The sequence below is a fragment of the Macrosteles quadrilineatus genome, unplaced genomic scaffold, assembly GCF_028750875.1.
Source record: "Macrosteles quadrilineatus isolate MER2022 unplaced genomic scaffold, UCM_ALF_1.0 Scaffold_9__3_contigs__length_116548681, whole genome shotgun sequence".
Classification (NCBI taxonomy): domain Eukaryota; kingdom Metazoa; phylum Arthropoda; class Insecta; order Hemiptera; family Cicadellidae; genus Macrosteles; species Macrosteles quadrilineatus.
This window is the reverse complement of record NW_026542602.1, coordinates 66780299-66797199: the sequence shown is the minus strand read 5'-3', so window position 1 is coordinate 66797199 and position 16901 is coordinate 66780299. Positions and strand designations below refer to the sequence as shown.

The 16901-nt window shown below is 33.2% G+C and overlaps 1 protein-coding gene across 1 annotated transcript; it reads right to left on the bottom strand.

The window, feature by feature from the left end:
• Positions 1-1290: 1290 nt before the first annotated feature.
• On the bottom strand, positions 1291-6600 carry LOC129003524 (uncharacterized). Its single transcript, XM_054431820.1, has 2 exons — positions 6154-6600; positions 1291-3921 (listed from the first exon to the last, which is right to left on the bottom strand). Exons 1-2 carry the CDS (start codon positions 6598-6600, stop codon positions 1291-1293), a joined length of 3078 nt encoding a protein of 1025 aa, XP_054287795.1.
• Positions 6601-16901: the final 10301 nt, after the last annotated feature.

Genomic DNA, 16901 nt, shown 5'->3' with positions numbered 1-16901 from the left:
CCTACGTTTATTCAATCCAGTTCACGAAACACCGAAATAGGGCTATAGAAACTAGATTGTATAGAGATTTCTTAGGTAATAATTTAATGACATGTTAAACCTACCAGAAAACCTACACAATACGGATATACACTCGTACTATAATAGCTTACATCTCTTTATAATATCTTGTCATTAGTTTATTTTATAAAACACTAGAGGGAGTAAGCACTATATTCAGTCACCAAACATACACCTGGAAACTATAACCTGTTAGTTAGCAGTTGTACTTATGTCTACTATGAAATCCGTATTTCTAATTTTACTTTGATGATGGCATAGTGTTTTATACTATTCCCTAAGCATATGATATTTAAAAGTATGTAAGAATGTTGCACTTCATACAAACTAAGTACGATTAAACTTGTAACTTGAAGTAAATACGTTCTTTTTGTATCATGCATGAAGATAGAAAACCCACATCGCCAATGGATAGCCAATATGCGATAATAATAGCCTTATTCATCGTTGGTTATTGCTCAGGCAGCAGTTGTACGAGACATAAATCCACAATTGCGTGGATATTCTGGCTGCAACACAATAAACAGTAGCAGTAAACAGTGTTTATGTGAAGTCTTCCAGTTTTGTGATCACAAAGTATATATATTTAGATAGAAAACACGATTGTATTGTTATATTCCACTATATTAGTTAGAAACCTTTAAAACAAAGTAGCATAGTAAAATTTTAGTATCGTTTATTTGTATTAATAATTACCTTAATTATATGACAACTAACTTACTTAATATACAATTTGTTCGTTGGTTTGTTGTATTTTTTCAGGATCATAACAGAATATCACTTAGTAAATATTGCGAAATATCTTAACTTTCGTCGAAAACAGCAATTTCATTATGATTTTCTATATTTTTGGAAGTAAATAGTAAAGTTTTATTTTATAAACTAAGTAAAACACCAAGTAAAAACAAAAAGTTCAGACATATTTGGATTAAACGTCTTCGATAAGCCAGTGAATGTTTTGTAGAGAATGAAATTAAATGGAGATTATAAGAGGAGAAAAAAAAATGAACACACTTTTGGGATAGGAGAACAAGCACTGTTTTATTTACTTTTTTATACACAACATGTGTTAGCAATAGAGAATAATTTAATTTGATTAAGAACACATGTTAGTTGCAAGGAAAAGAGATGTACATTAAATAAAACATAGAGTGTTAAATAATATGAATGGTTAAAGTTTACTGAACATACCGGGGGCCTTGAATCCCCAGTGGATTCAACAAAAACAGTTCACGAATCCACAGTTGGCAGGGGAAACACTTTGTGGGCAGATCTTCTGAGGTTGCCACTTGATGTTTTTAAGTCTATCACTCGCACAACCCCATCAGCCCCTGGATGAACTGCTGTAATTCGAGCGAGAGGCCACGAGAGAGGTGGTGAGTCCATATGTACCAGAACAAGGTCACCCACTTCAAGATTTTTTGATTTCCGAGTCCACTTGGTACGTTGTTGCAAGTTGTTTAAGTATTCTAGGTGCCATCTATGCCATATGCGTTGATGAAATGCTTGAACTAGCTGCCATTGCTTGAGACGGTTTTCAGGAACTGTCAGGAGATTAGGTTCAGGTACTGCTGTGAGGGGTGCACCAATCAGGAAGTGTCCGGGAGTCAGTGCTGCGAGATCCGAAGGATCATTTGAAAGAGGTGTCAGTGGTCGGGAATTGAGCATTGCTTCGATTTGGGTCAACAATGTGATGAATTCAATGAGTGTTAAGACTGAGTTTCCCATTACTCGACGGAGATGATGTTTCACATTCTTTACAGACGATTCCCACAATCCTCCTTGATGCGGAGCGGCTGGTGGATTAAAATGAAAATTGATGCCTTTAAGTGAAGAGAATCGTTGAATCTTCCGTTTGGAGTCTTGACAATAAAGAGATTTTTCAACAATCTTGCGTAGGGTAGAGTCAGCACCAATGAAGTTGGACCCACAATCCGAGTAAATGTCGGAAGAATGTCCTCTGCGAGATACAAATCGAGTCATTGCAGCAATGAAAGATTCAGTCGTTAGGTCTGTTACTACTTCCAAATGTACAGCTTTCGTGACGAGGCAGATGAAAGTACAAAAGTATGACTTTATGTGTCTCACTGCCTTGAGGTTGAAGATTTTAACAGTAAAAGGCCCTGCATAATCTATGCCGGTGTGGAGGAAAGGTCGAGCAGGAGTTACACGAGACTGAGGGAGATCAGCCATGAGAGGACACACATTTCTAGGTTTGACTTTGAAACATCTGACACATTTATGGATACGAGAGCGTATGGCACAACGGGCAGACAGTATCCAAACATGTTTGTAAAGTAATGCTTGAGTAAGCTGAGGGCCTGAATGAAGATTGTAGATATGGTAGTGGTCAATGAGGAGATTTACCACATGATGCTTTTTTGGCAGAATAATGGGATGTCGAGCATCTTCAGGAAGTGATGTCTGAGAAAGACGTCCTCCAACACGCAATAATCCAAATGAGTCAATGAAAGGTGAAAGACGTTGTAAACGAGTGGAGCAAAATGATTTCCGTTTGAGGCAGTTGATTTCTTCTGTGAATACTTCTTTTTGTACAAGTTTAAAAATGTGATATTTTGTGTCTTTCAGTTCCTGTGTTGAGATGAAACCTTGGCGTTTTTCAGAACCTTTACAGTTGTGTATGAAACGAAGGACGTAAGCAAAAATCCTAAGAAGTCGTTCCCATGAAGAATATTTAATGAGAAGATTGGTCAGCGTAGATTCAGTGGTAGTTGACACAAGTACAGTTAGAGGAGTGTGTTTTACTTCATCTAATGTTGAGATATCTGTAGGTGAAAAAGTTACATCAGGCCAGTTTGAAGGGGGAAGAGAAAGCCAAGAAGGCCCTGACCACCAAAGGGGGTGAGACACAAGCTCAGTGGCTAGAATACCTCTTGAAGCACAATCAGCAGGGTTTTCCTTGCTAGGGATGTAACGCCAACAGTGATAGGGGACAAGTTCTTGTGTTTGGGCGACTCTGTTAGCCACGAATGTTTTCAGCCTGTAAGATGGAGTTTGAAGCCATGTCAAGGTTACTGAAGAATCACACCACAAATAACATTGGTTGAGTGAAATTAAGGGTTTGAATGAAGAACAACAGAAGTTTACGAGTTGAGCTAATAAGTGGGCAGCGCAGAGTTCTAATCGTGGAAGAGTCACCTTCTTGAGAGGGGCGACTCTAGTTTTAGATAAAACCATACGTGTAGTCACTTCTCCGTTGGGTTGGGAACATCGTACATAGACAACAGCTGAAACCCCACGTTCAGAGGCGTCTGAGAAGCCGTGAAGTTCAACACTAGAATTTGGAGAGATTTTCAATGCTCTAGGGATCTGAATGTCTGCAAGTGCTGGTATCGCTGAGATAAAGTTACTCCAAATTGCACTAAGTTCTGGAGTGAGAGGTTCATCCCATTGTAGACCGGTCGTCCAGAGAAGTTGAATAAAACATTTCGCTGTCATAGTACATGGGCTAAGAAATCCACAAGGATCGTATATTTTAGCGACTAGACTGAGAACGTGACGTTTAGTTAGTGTTTTTGGCGGTAGGTTGAGATGAAATGAAAAATTGTCCGAGTCTGGAGACCAGTGTAGGCCAAGAATTGAGAAATGGGGATCAGGTGTATTTTCAAGAAAGACTGGAGAGTCTTTATGAGTGTCTGGAAGAGACTGAAGAAGCTCGGGAGAATTTGAAGTCCATTTTCGAAGTTCAAAGTGTCCACGGTTGAGTAGTTGAATGAGTTGATTTTGAAGGTTCTTTGCTTCATCTACCGTGTCTGCTCCAGTTACAATGTCGTCTACGTAAGTCTGAGTGCGCAAGACATTTGCTGCTTCAGGGAAGTCTTTACCTTCGTCTTCAGCTAACTGGTGGAGGGTACGAATCGCTAAGTAGGGTGAGCTATTTACTCCAAAAGTCACTCGAGTGAGTTTGTATGTGGATATATCTTCAGAGGGATTGTCACGCCACAAGACGAGTTGAAACAGTTGATCGGAAGGTTTGATTAAGATTTGAAGATACATTTGGCGAATATCGCAAGTGAAAACGATATTGTTTATTCTGAAATGTAGCAATATATCACAAATGTTGGTCTGTAATTTAGGGCCGGTCATGAGAGAATCATTGAGGGAAATTCCAGAGCTGGTTTTGCAGCTTGCATCATAAACGATTCGGAGTTTAGTTGAGGTACTGGATGGTTTCACAACTGCATGGTGTGGCAAGAAATAGTGAGGAGAGTTGATATCTAGATGAGGTAGTTTTACCATATGACCTTGAGAGATGTGTTCATTTATATTGTCAGAGTAAGCTTTATACAAATCAGGAGAGAGTGTAAAACGTCGTTCAAGTGAGTGAAAACGTCGTTCTGCGATGAGTTTGGAAGATCCTAAAGGTGGATGATTTTCTTTAAATGGTAGCTGAACTAAGTAACGGCCATTTTCGTCCCTAGAGTGGGTAGCTTTAAACAGATCTTCACACTGTTGCTCTTCAACCGATATCTTTGAGGGTACAGATAATTCCTCTAATTTCCAAAATTTCTGTAGAGAGTTATGCAATTCGTTGTCAACCGTTGAGAGCAGAGAGATGGATGGAGTGTTGGCAGGCTGGGAATCGGTTGAACAAGGTGCATTCCCCATAACAACAAAGCCAAAGTGAGTTCCCATCATGTTAGGCATGTTAGGGCCGAGAGAATAGTTTTCATTCGTTAAAAGAAGAGGGAAGAGAGAAGCTCCGATCAGCATGTCAATGGGCCCTGATAAGTGGAAGCTGGGATCAGCAAGGGGGTAAGGTTTTACTTTCAATAGAACTCTTTGTGATATTTGAGATCTAGGGAGATTGACAGATATTTTATCAAGTATGTGCACTTCATGGTTGGATGCAACTAATTTTCCTGCCAGTGTGTTAACAGTGAGGTTCACAATACCCTTTGTGAGAGTTGGAGATTGAGAAAGACCAACTACTTGTAAGTTGGATTTGAAACGAGGTGCATTCAGTAGTTGAGCAGCTTTTTCACTAATAAAATCACACATGCTGCCACTATCAATCAATGCTCTGAACACATGAGAAACGTTATTTTGAGCAGTAACTTTAACCAGTGTTGTGCCTAAAATTACAGTTTTAGGGATTTGATTAGCAGGACTGGCTTCCTGTGAGCAAAGAGATACGGTAGGTTTTTCATTCGAAACATGAGTGGTTGATGGTTGTGATGATGTAGAACCTTGAGATGTCTTGTCATGTTCAAAATGAAGTAAGGTGTGATGACGTTTGTGGCATTTGAAGCAAGATGCTTTAGACTTACATGTTTTAACATCATGTTTTCCGAGGCAAGAGACACATCTGTTGTTGTCCTTTACGGTTTTAAAACGTTCATTTGAAGAAAGAGAGAGAAAGCTAGGACAAGCATAAACCTTGTGGCCAGTTGATGAGCAGACAAAGCAGGGAAATGAGAAAGGATTTTTTGAGTTGTCTTGATTTGATGGAGTTGGAGTAGAGACCATTGTAACTTTCTGAGCTTGAATGAAAGAGGGCTTGGATGTGAAAGATTTGGGTTTAAAATTTGAATTGTGGTTGTTCGTACTTTGAGCAAACTTGGTATGTAACACAGCGTCTTCCATTTGGTTACACTCTTGATTAAGAAACTTGACTATTTCGACTACTTCTGGTAGAGAATGTGTTTCGCATTTTATATTAATTCTAAAAGCCTCTAGTTGTTTTAGAAGGTCATTGTCTAGTTTTCGTAAGAGTATGGTGGACAACAGAGGGTTAGAGTTAGAAGTAATGTCACAGTCAAGAGCTTTAAGTGCTTCTGTGTGTTCATAAAACAAGTTGAGGAACGTTCTGAGACATTTGTTTGAGGTAGAGGAAATGTCCGGTAGGTCGATCAGTTTGTTGAGGTGAAGTGTAGTTAACCTTCGGGTGTTGTGGTATCTGTCTCTGAGGAGCTGATAGGCAATTGAGTAATTGGCTGAAGTGATACTGAAAGCTTTTACGAGACTTAGTGGTTCATTTTTGAGCACGCTGAGAAGATATTGAAATTTAGTGACGTTTGAAATGCTTTCATTCAGATGGATGCTAGTGTCAAATAAGTTGATGAAACTTACCCACTGTAGAGGAGAACCATCAAACGTGATGAGGTCTAGTTTTGGGAGTCTTACGTGAGCAGATGATGAAGCTGAGATGTCACTAATTCTTGTTGAATCTTTACTTTCTTCTGGAACATCTTGCGGCTGCTGTTGGAGAAGGGCTTCAATTCGAGACTTGGCTTCGACGAATAGCAGTCGCAGTTTGTCTTCAGTGTCACTTACTGCATCCAAATCTAATTCTTCTGATATATGTTCCAAGGCTCTTTCCAGGTAATTTTCATAGGCTTCATGTTTCTTTTCTAACTGGTTCGAGAAGTTGTTTAAAGTTCTGATTTGTATCACTGACAAGATTGAGGGGGAAAGTGTTTCAAGCTCTTGTACAGATTTGAGAATCTTTTCAAAAGAATTTTGTATGAGAAGGGTTGATTTGTTGAAGTTTGAGAGTGAAATTGATCTGGTAGCCATATTGGACAAAACAAATGGAGTGAAACTTTACTAAGAATTAGATAGAGTTTGTGACACTATGAGAGTGGGGAGAAACATAAAGAGATTGAATGATAAAATAAAGATATTTCGATAGCTTGAAAGTGTTCTGAAAATTGAATCCAAAGACTGAAATTCAAAATCCAGGCTCGATTAGGACCAATGAATGTTTTGTAGAGAATGAAATTAAATGGAGATTATAAGAGGAGAAAAAAAAAAATGAACACACTTTTGGGATAGGAGAACAAGCACTGTTTTATTTACTTTTTTATACACAACATGTGTTAGCAATAGAGAATAATTTAATTTGATTAAGAACACATGTTAGTTGCAAGGAAAAGAGATGTACATTAAATAAAACATAGAGTGTTAAATAATATGAATTGTTAAAGTTTACTGAACAGCCAGTCAATTGGATGTGATGGCGGAATTCCTTTGAAAACATTCAAGAAAATCTCTCGTCTTAGATAACTCAGAACTATTTTCTTTTGAGTGGAATCTGCTTTCTAATAATGTCTGCTATTTCAGATAACGGTTTTCTTCAATAATAAAAAAATATATATAAATTCTTCTTTCCAAATATTATAATGACTTCATTTTAGATAAAGGTTGGTATATCTTTTTGAAGCTATTAAAGGACATTTCCAGATTTTTTTTCTAAAACTTATAGCGAACCAGACTAAAAATATGTTTATTAAATTTGTTTAAAGTGCATGGTTTATAGATATTGGTAAATATTAGCCTGTTTAATTGATTCATTAGCTTTACAATAGTGAATATATTTTTTGTGTGAACGAAAATATTATAAAAACAAAAACACAAAATGTTACCAAAAACAGTCTTATTCAAGGTTGCATAACTTTTTACAAAGCTTTTTAACTCTTTTAGGTTACATTCTATTTGGATTATTCTTTAAAATAATGCAGTTGAAAATTACATATGGTTGTAAACTTATTTGTTATCCAACTCTATATTTTGTTTGGAAATACCGTCATATATCATGAAAATATACATGATAAAAAATTCCTTTCATAAATAGCTAGTATAGTGTTTACACGTACACTTAATGAAAAACTGTATTTCAAGTAATACCCAAGTAAAAATGAGGCATCCTCATTTGTAATCAACATTAATGACACTAATAAAGATTAATGGTGATTGAAACTCATGAAGTAATAACCGTGCAATATTTATGGGCTCTTTAAATAACCGTTCCTAAACTAACCGTTACCATAAATACTTGTTATTATGGCAAAACGAACTTTGTATTTCTAAAAATAGCTTCACAATTTATTCATCTGTTTGTATTTAAAGCTAAATTAAATGGTAAACACCTTTCAAATTTTCTGGTGAAGTGATTAGAAAATTGTAAAACTAACTGACTAAACAGACTTTATATAGTTTTGAAATCACTAGTTATACAAACATGAGAAGTTAATATTTGAATAAATTTAAAACTGAGTAGTTTTCTCCAAATCATTTCATATTTATTTCTTCAGTTGTTTTAGAGTTGCTACGCTAAAGTATTTCTTAGAAAGCATGTTAAATCTTTGGATTTATCTCTGTTTAAATATTTACATGTCAAGTCTTGTTCTTGAGGTGAATATAAAGATGTTATCTTAAGGCAAAAAAATCAAGTAGTATTGCTTTTTTTGTCTCCTAACAGCAAAGTTCTATAATGCGATTTTTCATCTTATGCATAGAACTAATGCATTGGCTTAAGTTTATTTTTTATTTTTTAGTAATTAGTTACTAAATTGTAAAACATATTCAAAAGCTATTTCTTTAACCACCTTGATAATATATTAGAAACGTTTAAATAACGAAAAGTTAATCGTAAAAATACTAGAGAGATATGAGGGAATTATTAATTGGTGGCAAACACCACACCATAAAAACAAGAATACCAACGTTATACTTTACTATTCTAAAAGAAACCCAAACACACCACAGAAATATCTCTTAGTCCCAGATTTGACACAGCTCCTTTGTTACGTGAACAGATAAATGTAAACAATACTCCACCAAAGAACCCTTTTCTCATGAGACCTCTTTAGCTGTAAAGTTGAATCTGTCTGTTTCTGTACAATGGTCAGGTTTGTAATGTGTCTTTGAGCAATGCAACAGGCTAGTAATATTTTTTAAGTAAAGACAATTAAATTGCGAACTGCGATGGAACATTAGCTTTTTTATAGTAAAATTTAGTTAGTCGTTTAAATGATTCATAAATAAATTAAATAAACAAGAGTTAGGGTTAAAGCATTTAAATAACAATATCTAATGACCGTTTGCTTGTAAAATCAGTTGTTGAATAAAACCGTATTTTTTTATTAATTTAAAACTTAAAGAATTATTTTTACATGATTTTACTGTTGACACCAGCATTAAAAAGTATATTGTGTCCAAAAATTTCGTTGGATTTAGATAACTCGAAAAACCATCAAGCGATTTTATTCTAAACATTTTTTAATTTGGCAAATCAAGGTTTTCCTAAAAGGTTTCTTTCACCTTAACATACAAAGATAGTTATATAAATGTTAAGTTTAAAACTCAAGGATACAATTTTGTGTAAAAAGTGCAAAATTGAAGAGAGGCCAACCTATAGTCAAAATAAATATAAAAAACATAGGCCATAAATACAAATAAAACAACTTCCCAAGAGTTTGACACTGTACTTACAAAGCTTTGCAATCAGTTTCAAGTGAGAAATCAATTATTGTAGACCTACATATAAAATAAAGTTGAAACATATAAAACATAGGCCACTACAAATAAAATTTCTAATCTTTGCTGATTTCCCCATGAGTGAACTAAAAGATATGAAATGGAGTGGAACAGAAATCAATTGTCTCTTAGAGTCAGTTAGTTTAGCGACCAATCGAAGTTCCAGATGCTTTTAATTAAGTTTTCCCAATAAACCTAAAAACTATTCAATTATCTTTTTTTATCATCTTTAAGATCATGTTAGAGTATTATTAATACTTGACACTCTTATTGTGACTTTAGCATTCAAATTTACAGTGCTATAGATTTAACGTGCCTCATTTCCTGTATAATTATAAGTGGGATTTTAAAATTACTTTATTCAACTATAGACAAAATTAATATGTTTGAAAAATGTTCTTTTATGATCAGGGTTACCGGAATAAAAATTATTATTTATTGATCTTTCACTTCTTGAAATGGTGATAGTGCACTTAAATTTAGCTCGCAAAATAAAATAAAGTACAGTAAAATCAGCAAAATTATACATACTTTCCCCATTCGATTTTAAACCTTAATCTTTACAGATAATTTTGTTGTTTTTATCCATGCGAATATTGTAATGCTTGTTAAGAGAAAACAACAGGTTTGTTTCATGACAAGCAACGAATTGTCAATCTAATTTATCGGATCAAAACATCCGATGTATGTATCATCAACGTGATTGATGTATAGTGTTGTGATAACACATAAATTCTTAAAATATGACGGCGTACATTCAAAATATAATTTTTTTTTTTAAGTAAAAGTACTTTTATACTTTTCCTTGGCTGATAATAAAGAGAGATGTGCCATTGTAACTAATTTCTGGTGGTTTAGTTTTTATTTTTAAGACACTTTCTTTCACTAATTTTCATTCTTTCCTTAAATTTTTAATTTATTATTGTTATATACTCGTTTCTTAATTAATATACTGCTTTGTTTTCTTGTCAAATCCTTGCGAAAATCAAGTTTCAAGCATTAGTCATAATTATTTCAATGGAGTTTGTAGTATATGTTTATATAATAGTTAGGTTACTACAGTATATGATTATAGCGTTCATAAAGCAAAACCTACACATTCAATGTTACAAGTCAATCATGCTATTTTAATGCTTTCGTGTGATATAAATTTGGATAAACATATGTGCTACATCGTTTTATTGTGTTTAAAATTTGTATTGCAGTTTTATTTATAGTTTGCCATTTCTATACACAGTATATTTACCACCGTCAGTTAAACGGATCACATAAACAAAATGATTTGAAGTAAACAGAGTAATTAGGCATTCTTGCCCGGATAGTGTCCATGTTTTGATGTACTCAACAGACTGGAATGTCAACAGTATTAGTGTGTAATGCATCTGGGTCTGGGCAAACTGAACATATCTCATGTGGTGTTACTGATTTTATGTTGAGCTTCAAATGTCACTCTTTACAAACAATAAATATATCATATTTATATATATTTTGTTTTAAAATGCCGTTATAGAAGAATATGTTTTTAAAATAAAGAACTAAACATTGTAATCTGTTTACAGTTGTCACCAATAGATTGGTGCGAATTAATTTTCAATTGCAATTGATTTTGTAAAATTGGGATTTAATTTATATTTATTTTAAAATTCCTTCGCTACTGTAATTTCCCTTTAAGTTACCATGAAATAGAATAATCAAAATATATATTGATAAACTAAAACAATAATTCAGACCATGAAGGGAACTTTAAGATCCAAATGTTCCTGAAAATAGTAATATATTTATTGTGTTTTTTAAAAATTTTGCCTGAAGTATTAACCATCCAATTTCTTACCAGTGTGATTAACTAATTTACTTGTTAGATAGATGTAAAAAACCTATTTGAATTGCAAAACGTGGTCAAATAATGTAAACAGGTAATGGACTAGTAATGACTCAAAACCAAGCACTTTCAAACTTTTCGTTCAGTTTTAATGCATGATAATTATTTCCTCGATGTTTTGCGTGACAAAATAATCAAGCTTGAAACATTGAATTCAAAGATAAAAACCTAATCAGTACATATAACTTTATTTTAAGTTTTTATGTTCGAAGTTGAATTTATATTCCACATCCAACTTATATTGCTTAGCCATACGATAAATACTTCCCACTATAAATAAACCAAATTTAGATTAAGGAACTAGATTATTTCTTAACTGTTTTAATGTACTAAACATTAGTTGATCTAATTTGCGGAGTAAAAACTATAATAATTCTACCAGCCATTCCTATACTGTATACAGTCACATTTAAGATATTCCATCTTCAGATGGTCCGCGTATATTGATCTTTAACTCTTTTACACTCCGTATCCACAATATATTTTTTTAGTTATTGGCAGATACGTTCTTAAACAAAATACGAAAGTGAAAATAATAAGTCCCCCCCAAAAAAAACAACTTAAAATGTATTATTTTTTCTTTTTTTTTTTGCTCTGCACAAGATAGTATGATCCCCCATAGTTTTTAAAATCATGGTTCAAAAGTGTTTACAGCTTTAGTGATTTTCGTAATGAATTATCAAAAATAAACTAACTGCTTATTCATAACGATAATGGTTGTCGATAAGCGAACGGGAGAAAATATGTGCCAGATTGCTGATACCGTTTATTTTATTATATAGTTTGTTTACGTAGCTTGTTTAGGGCTAAAAAATAGTTTCCTTCGTGTTACCTTACAGGTTAAACAATCTGCATGTAATATATAATTCAGGTAGATTTAAATAAAAGTCCATCTGTATTCAAAATAAATCAGGGACTATTGAAGACAAGGTTTGTACATAAAACATTGTTCCAATGTGTGGTTTCCATAGGGGAGGACCGTTTGTATAGGAGCATCCCACAATGCTTCGTCCCGGCACAATAGTCGAAGCAATATCAGGTTTCATTGGTTTGAACACCTGAAATAATATGTTGAATGAAATGGAAACTTGAGATCTCCATTCGGTGGCTAGAAACAAACAATTTTGCTTTCTAACAAAACCAATATGTGTGTAAATATTGGTGTAACGTACAAAGATTAAGTGAAAAACATACTATGATTTAAACTTTAATAGTTTTTTTTTTTGAATTTGTGATTCTTACCTATTTTTGCCAATTCAGAGAGTTTTGACAACTTGATTTACAATCCAATAAAACATAAATTGGATAGTTATATATAGCCGTAATTTCAAGGTTTGAGTTGTGTATGACATTTTTGTTCTCTTCTACCTATTGATATCGTATTTTAATCTATATATATATATTACTAGCGGAGTACCCATCCTTCGAACGGGGTTGGCATATAAGTTTAAAATGTTTATTGCAGTTAAACTCAAGCTTTGCGTTTGCAATGGGGGAGGACAGAGTTTGATAAAATTTTCTTCTTTAAATTGACGGTATACTAATGGTATTACACATCTACCATAGCCATAATGTTATACCAATTCACCTAAACAATAAAGAAAAATAAATCATCACGAATTCACAAAAATAATCACAAACTATTCATGACTTTAAAAACATAACATAACTGTAAACAGTCCTACTTTTACAGTTCCCATTGTGTATCACAGTTTTTTGTTGCTGCTTAGTTCAAATTAGCTGTTTACATAAATGCAAAGAATATTATAGTGCTGCACCCAGGTGGTAAATCTTATAACTTTTTAATACTTTTGTATATCATAGAACCAACTTACTTAGGTGAACAAGCTGACTAAATTTTGATTCCCTCTAAATATGAATACTTATAAGGTTAACATGGGGAAACACAGAGCCACTGGGGTAGAGCCCGAAAGGATTTTTGAGAAAAGAATATGCCTATATGCTAATCGGGAATGTGAGCTATCATCATGCCAAATTTCAGCCCAATCCGTCCAGTGGTTTATGCGTGATTGAACTTCAAACAAACAAACAAACAAACACACAAACTTTTACATTTATAATATTAGTAAGATATTTAGATTTTTTTTCTATGAGCTAAGGCGTTTTTTTTTTAAATATATAATTCGGATTTAAATTAAATGCCAAAGAAGAACAATCCCAAACCATTGGAAGTCAAAACATACGTATTTACGTTCAACTCACTAAGGTTAATCAAGTGATATTAGTTACAATGATTAAACCAAAGCAGACAACACTAACTACCCTTAGGCCACGATTTAGTATCTTCGGTTTACGTTGATTAGATAGTAATTAGTACGCAAGAGAATCCTTAATATCAATTATACGTCGCAAATTTGTCTTATGACTCGCATAAAACCCCATCATAAAATGTTTTCCTCAACATATAATCATTGCTAAGTCATTAAAGAGGGCACTAAAAATAATGCAGTTTTGGTTTTCAAAAATTATATTAAACTACCGGTATCGTATCTGTATTTATTTGATTCAGACCTCTTGAAAATCTAACAACTGACAATGATTGTCATTTATTGATTTACAATTTTAAAACATGATACAATTTACATTGTGACAAAAACCAATAAAAGAGCAGGAAGGATAAAGGGGTGAATAGGTGCAAGCCATTAAGGGTTAACCTCAAAACTATAATGCAGATTAACATGAACTAGATGTTTTTTAGAGTAAACGAGTAAATATAAGGTGATAGTTTATGCATTAGTAAAATAATCACAAGTGTCAACTAAAATGTAACAGTGTGAGAAATATTGTTTCTTTTATGAAACGAATGAATGCACATTTCTATGAAATTCTGTTTCAACATTATTGTCACTTCAATAGCATTTCATTGTAGACAGAAGTACACCACAGTAGTTAGCAGCCATTCATTCGAGCGATAATAGCGCAATACATCCAGAATGTAATCAAACTTTGTGTTATGAAAGTGTCTGTTTGAGCTGGGATGAATTAATGAAGTGTGATGACGCTTACACTTTAATAACACTAAACATACCCCTAACACTAATTTCAACCACACCCCCTCTTAACCATCTCTTTCAACCATCTTGTAAATTAATTTTAGGAGCAGATTTTAATGTTGATTTTTTAAAGAATGATAATCCCACAAAAATGCTTGTCAATGTCTTAAAATCGTTCAATTTATATTATATCTTTAAATACCCAACCAAAGGGAACAAATGTATTGACAATATTGCAACTAACATTGAGCCAAACTTATTTCAGTGTAAAGTTTTGAAAGAACAAATATCTGATCACCCTATTTTACATTTTGCATTTTCAAGTAGTTTATATGTGCCTGATATAGTCAAAGAAGTTTCTTTTAGATTGTTAACAAAAGAAAGGATTAATATGTTTTTGTATAGTTTAAGTGTCATCAATTGGGAGCCGGTTTTTCAGATTGCTGATGTTAATGTTGCTTTTAAATGTTTCATTGACTGTATTCAGAAGTGTTACAATTATCACTGTCCTAGACTATCTAAGAGAGTAAGAAAGGACTACAAAGTTAGTACAAAAAATAACCTGTGGTTTGATGAGTCACTTAAGAAAATGAAGGATACTCTGTTACTCCTCAAGGATTTGACTAAAATACCAGCTTATCAAAACAATGACATCCTAAAAAAATGTCTATCATCTTACAAAAACAAATATAAAACTAGAATTAAAACCGCTAAGATAGAATATAATGAGGAATTTATTAATAGTTCACAAAACAAATGTAAGGCTGCATGGAAAGTTGTTAAGTCAGAAAGTGGTTTATTTTTTAAAAGTGAAAAGTCGGATCCACCAATTACAGCTGACGAATTTAATGACTATTACATTGATGTAGGAAAACAAATTTTAGACAAGTTCTCTAATGGAGGGGGAAGTGGGTTACATTTTTACGACTTTTTAGATAAGGAAAATGTTTCTAATACCAATTTTTCCTGGAATCCGGTAACATCAATTGAAATTTTAAAAGTTATAAGATCACTTAGTTCCTCTAACTCTGAAGATTTTTATGGCTTTTCTAACAAAATTGTCAAATGTATAGCTCCATACATTCTAGAACCCTTAACTTATTTAGTTAATATTGCCTTATTAAATTCCACATTTCCAAGTTGTCTGAAAATATGCAAAACAGTGCCAATTTTCAAGAAAGGAGATATATCTTCTGTTTCCAATTATCGTCCCATTTCAATGGTTCCAGTTTTTTAAAAAATAATTGAAAATTGTGTTAAAATACAGCTTTTTGATTTTTTAACAAATAATAAAATTCTGAATAGCAATCAATTTGGCTTTCGACCCGGGTACTCCACAACTTTAGCTGTTGAATCCATAGTGTCAGATATTCTGGATACATTTGAATCTGGCAACTATCTGAGTCTGGCCCTTGTGGATCTCAGCAGGGCCTTTGACTCAGTTCTGCACACCATACTTTTGCAGAAATTGGATTTTTATGGTATAAAAAACCAGGAACTAAATTTTTTTAAAACCTACCTTTGTGGCAGACAACAATATGTAGCTTCCGGCAAACAAACATCAGCTTTTAAAGAGGTTCTTGCTGGGGTGCCGCAGGGGTCAGTACTTGGGCCAGTATTGTTTATTTTATATATTAATGATTTGCCAAATGCTATGCCTTGTAAAACAGTTCTATATGCAGACGACACATCGTTTATTTGGCCTTCTGACAATCTTAACACAGCAATCCATGGAATTGATAACATGATCGATATTGGTAATAATTGGTTTAAGAGTAATTTTCTTGAAATTAATAGTGATAAGACAGAGAAAATATGTTTTACACTACGTAGAAACCAAATTGAAAATCCAGATTTTGTTAAATTGCTAGGTATTTTCTTAGATAAAAAATTAACTTGGGAAGAACATACCAACAATGTAATATCTAAGTTGTCACGAGTTTGTTTTTTATTGCGAAAACTAAAAAACTGTGTATCAAATCACATACTTCTTTCTGTTTACCATAGTTTATTTCATACGCACTTATTATATGGAAATATTCTCTGGGGAAATAGCTGTGGGGCCAGCAGGGTGTTTACTTGGCAAAGAAAAGCCCTGAGGATCATGTTTGATATACCAAATAAAGTCAACTGCAAACCTTTCTTTATAAATAATAATATAATGACACTTTCAAGTATTTATATTTTTAATAATTTAGTCTTTGTTAAACAAAACATTACAAATTTTACTAAATGCCACTCAATACATAACCACTCAACTAGACAATCAAACAACCTGTACATCCCACCAGTTAGACTTTCAAAATTCACAAAAAGCCATAAATATTTACAATTACAACTTTTCAATAAACTTCCCATTCCATTTAGAGAAATTGATAACATAAACCTTTTCAAATCAACATTATCAAGATGGCTAATTAGCAAAGCCTTTTTTTCTATAGACGATTTTTTAAACACAAATAATTACTCTGAACTCTTAACACTATTGGCCACTAGGAGGCAGCCTGCATGACCAAAAATCTTTTTATAAATTTCCTGAATATTTACAAATTGTTTAGTTTTGAAGCATTATTTACTTAAGTTTTGTATAAATTTGTGTAAAGCATTCAATCTTAGAATTTTAAATTTAAATATTTAGGCCTGTATGTACAGTTTATGCAACAAAA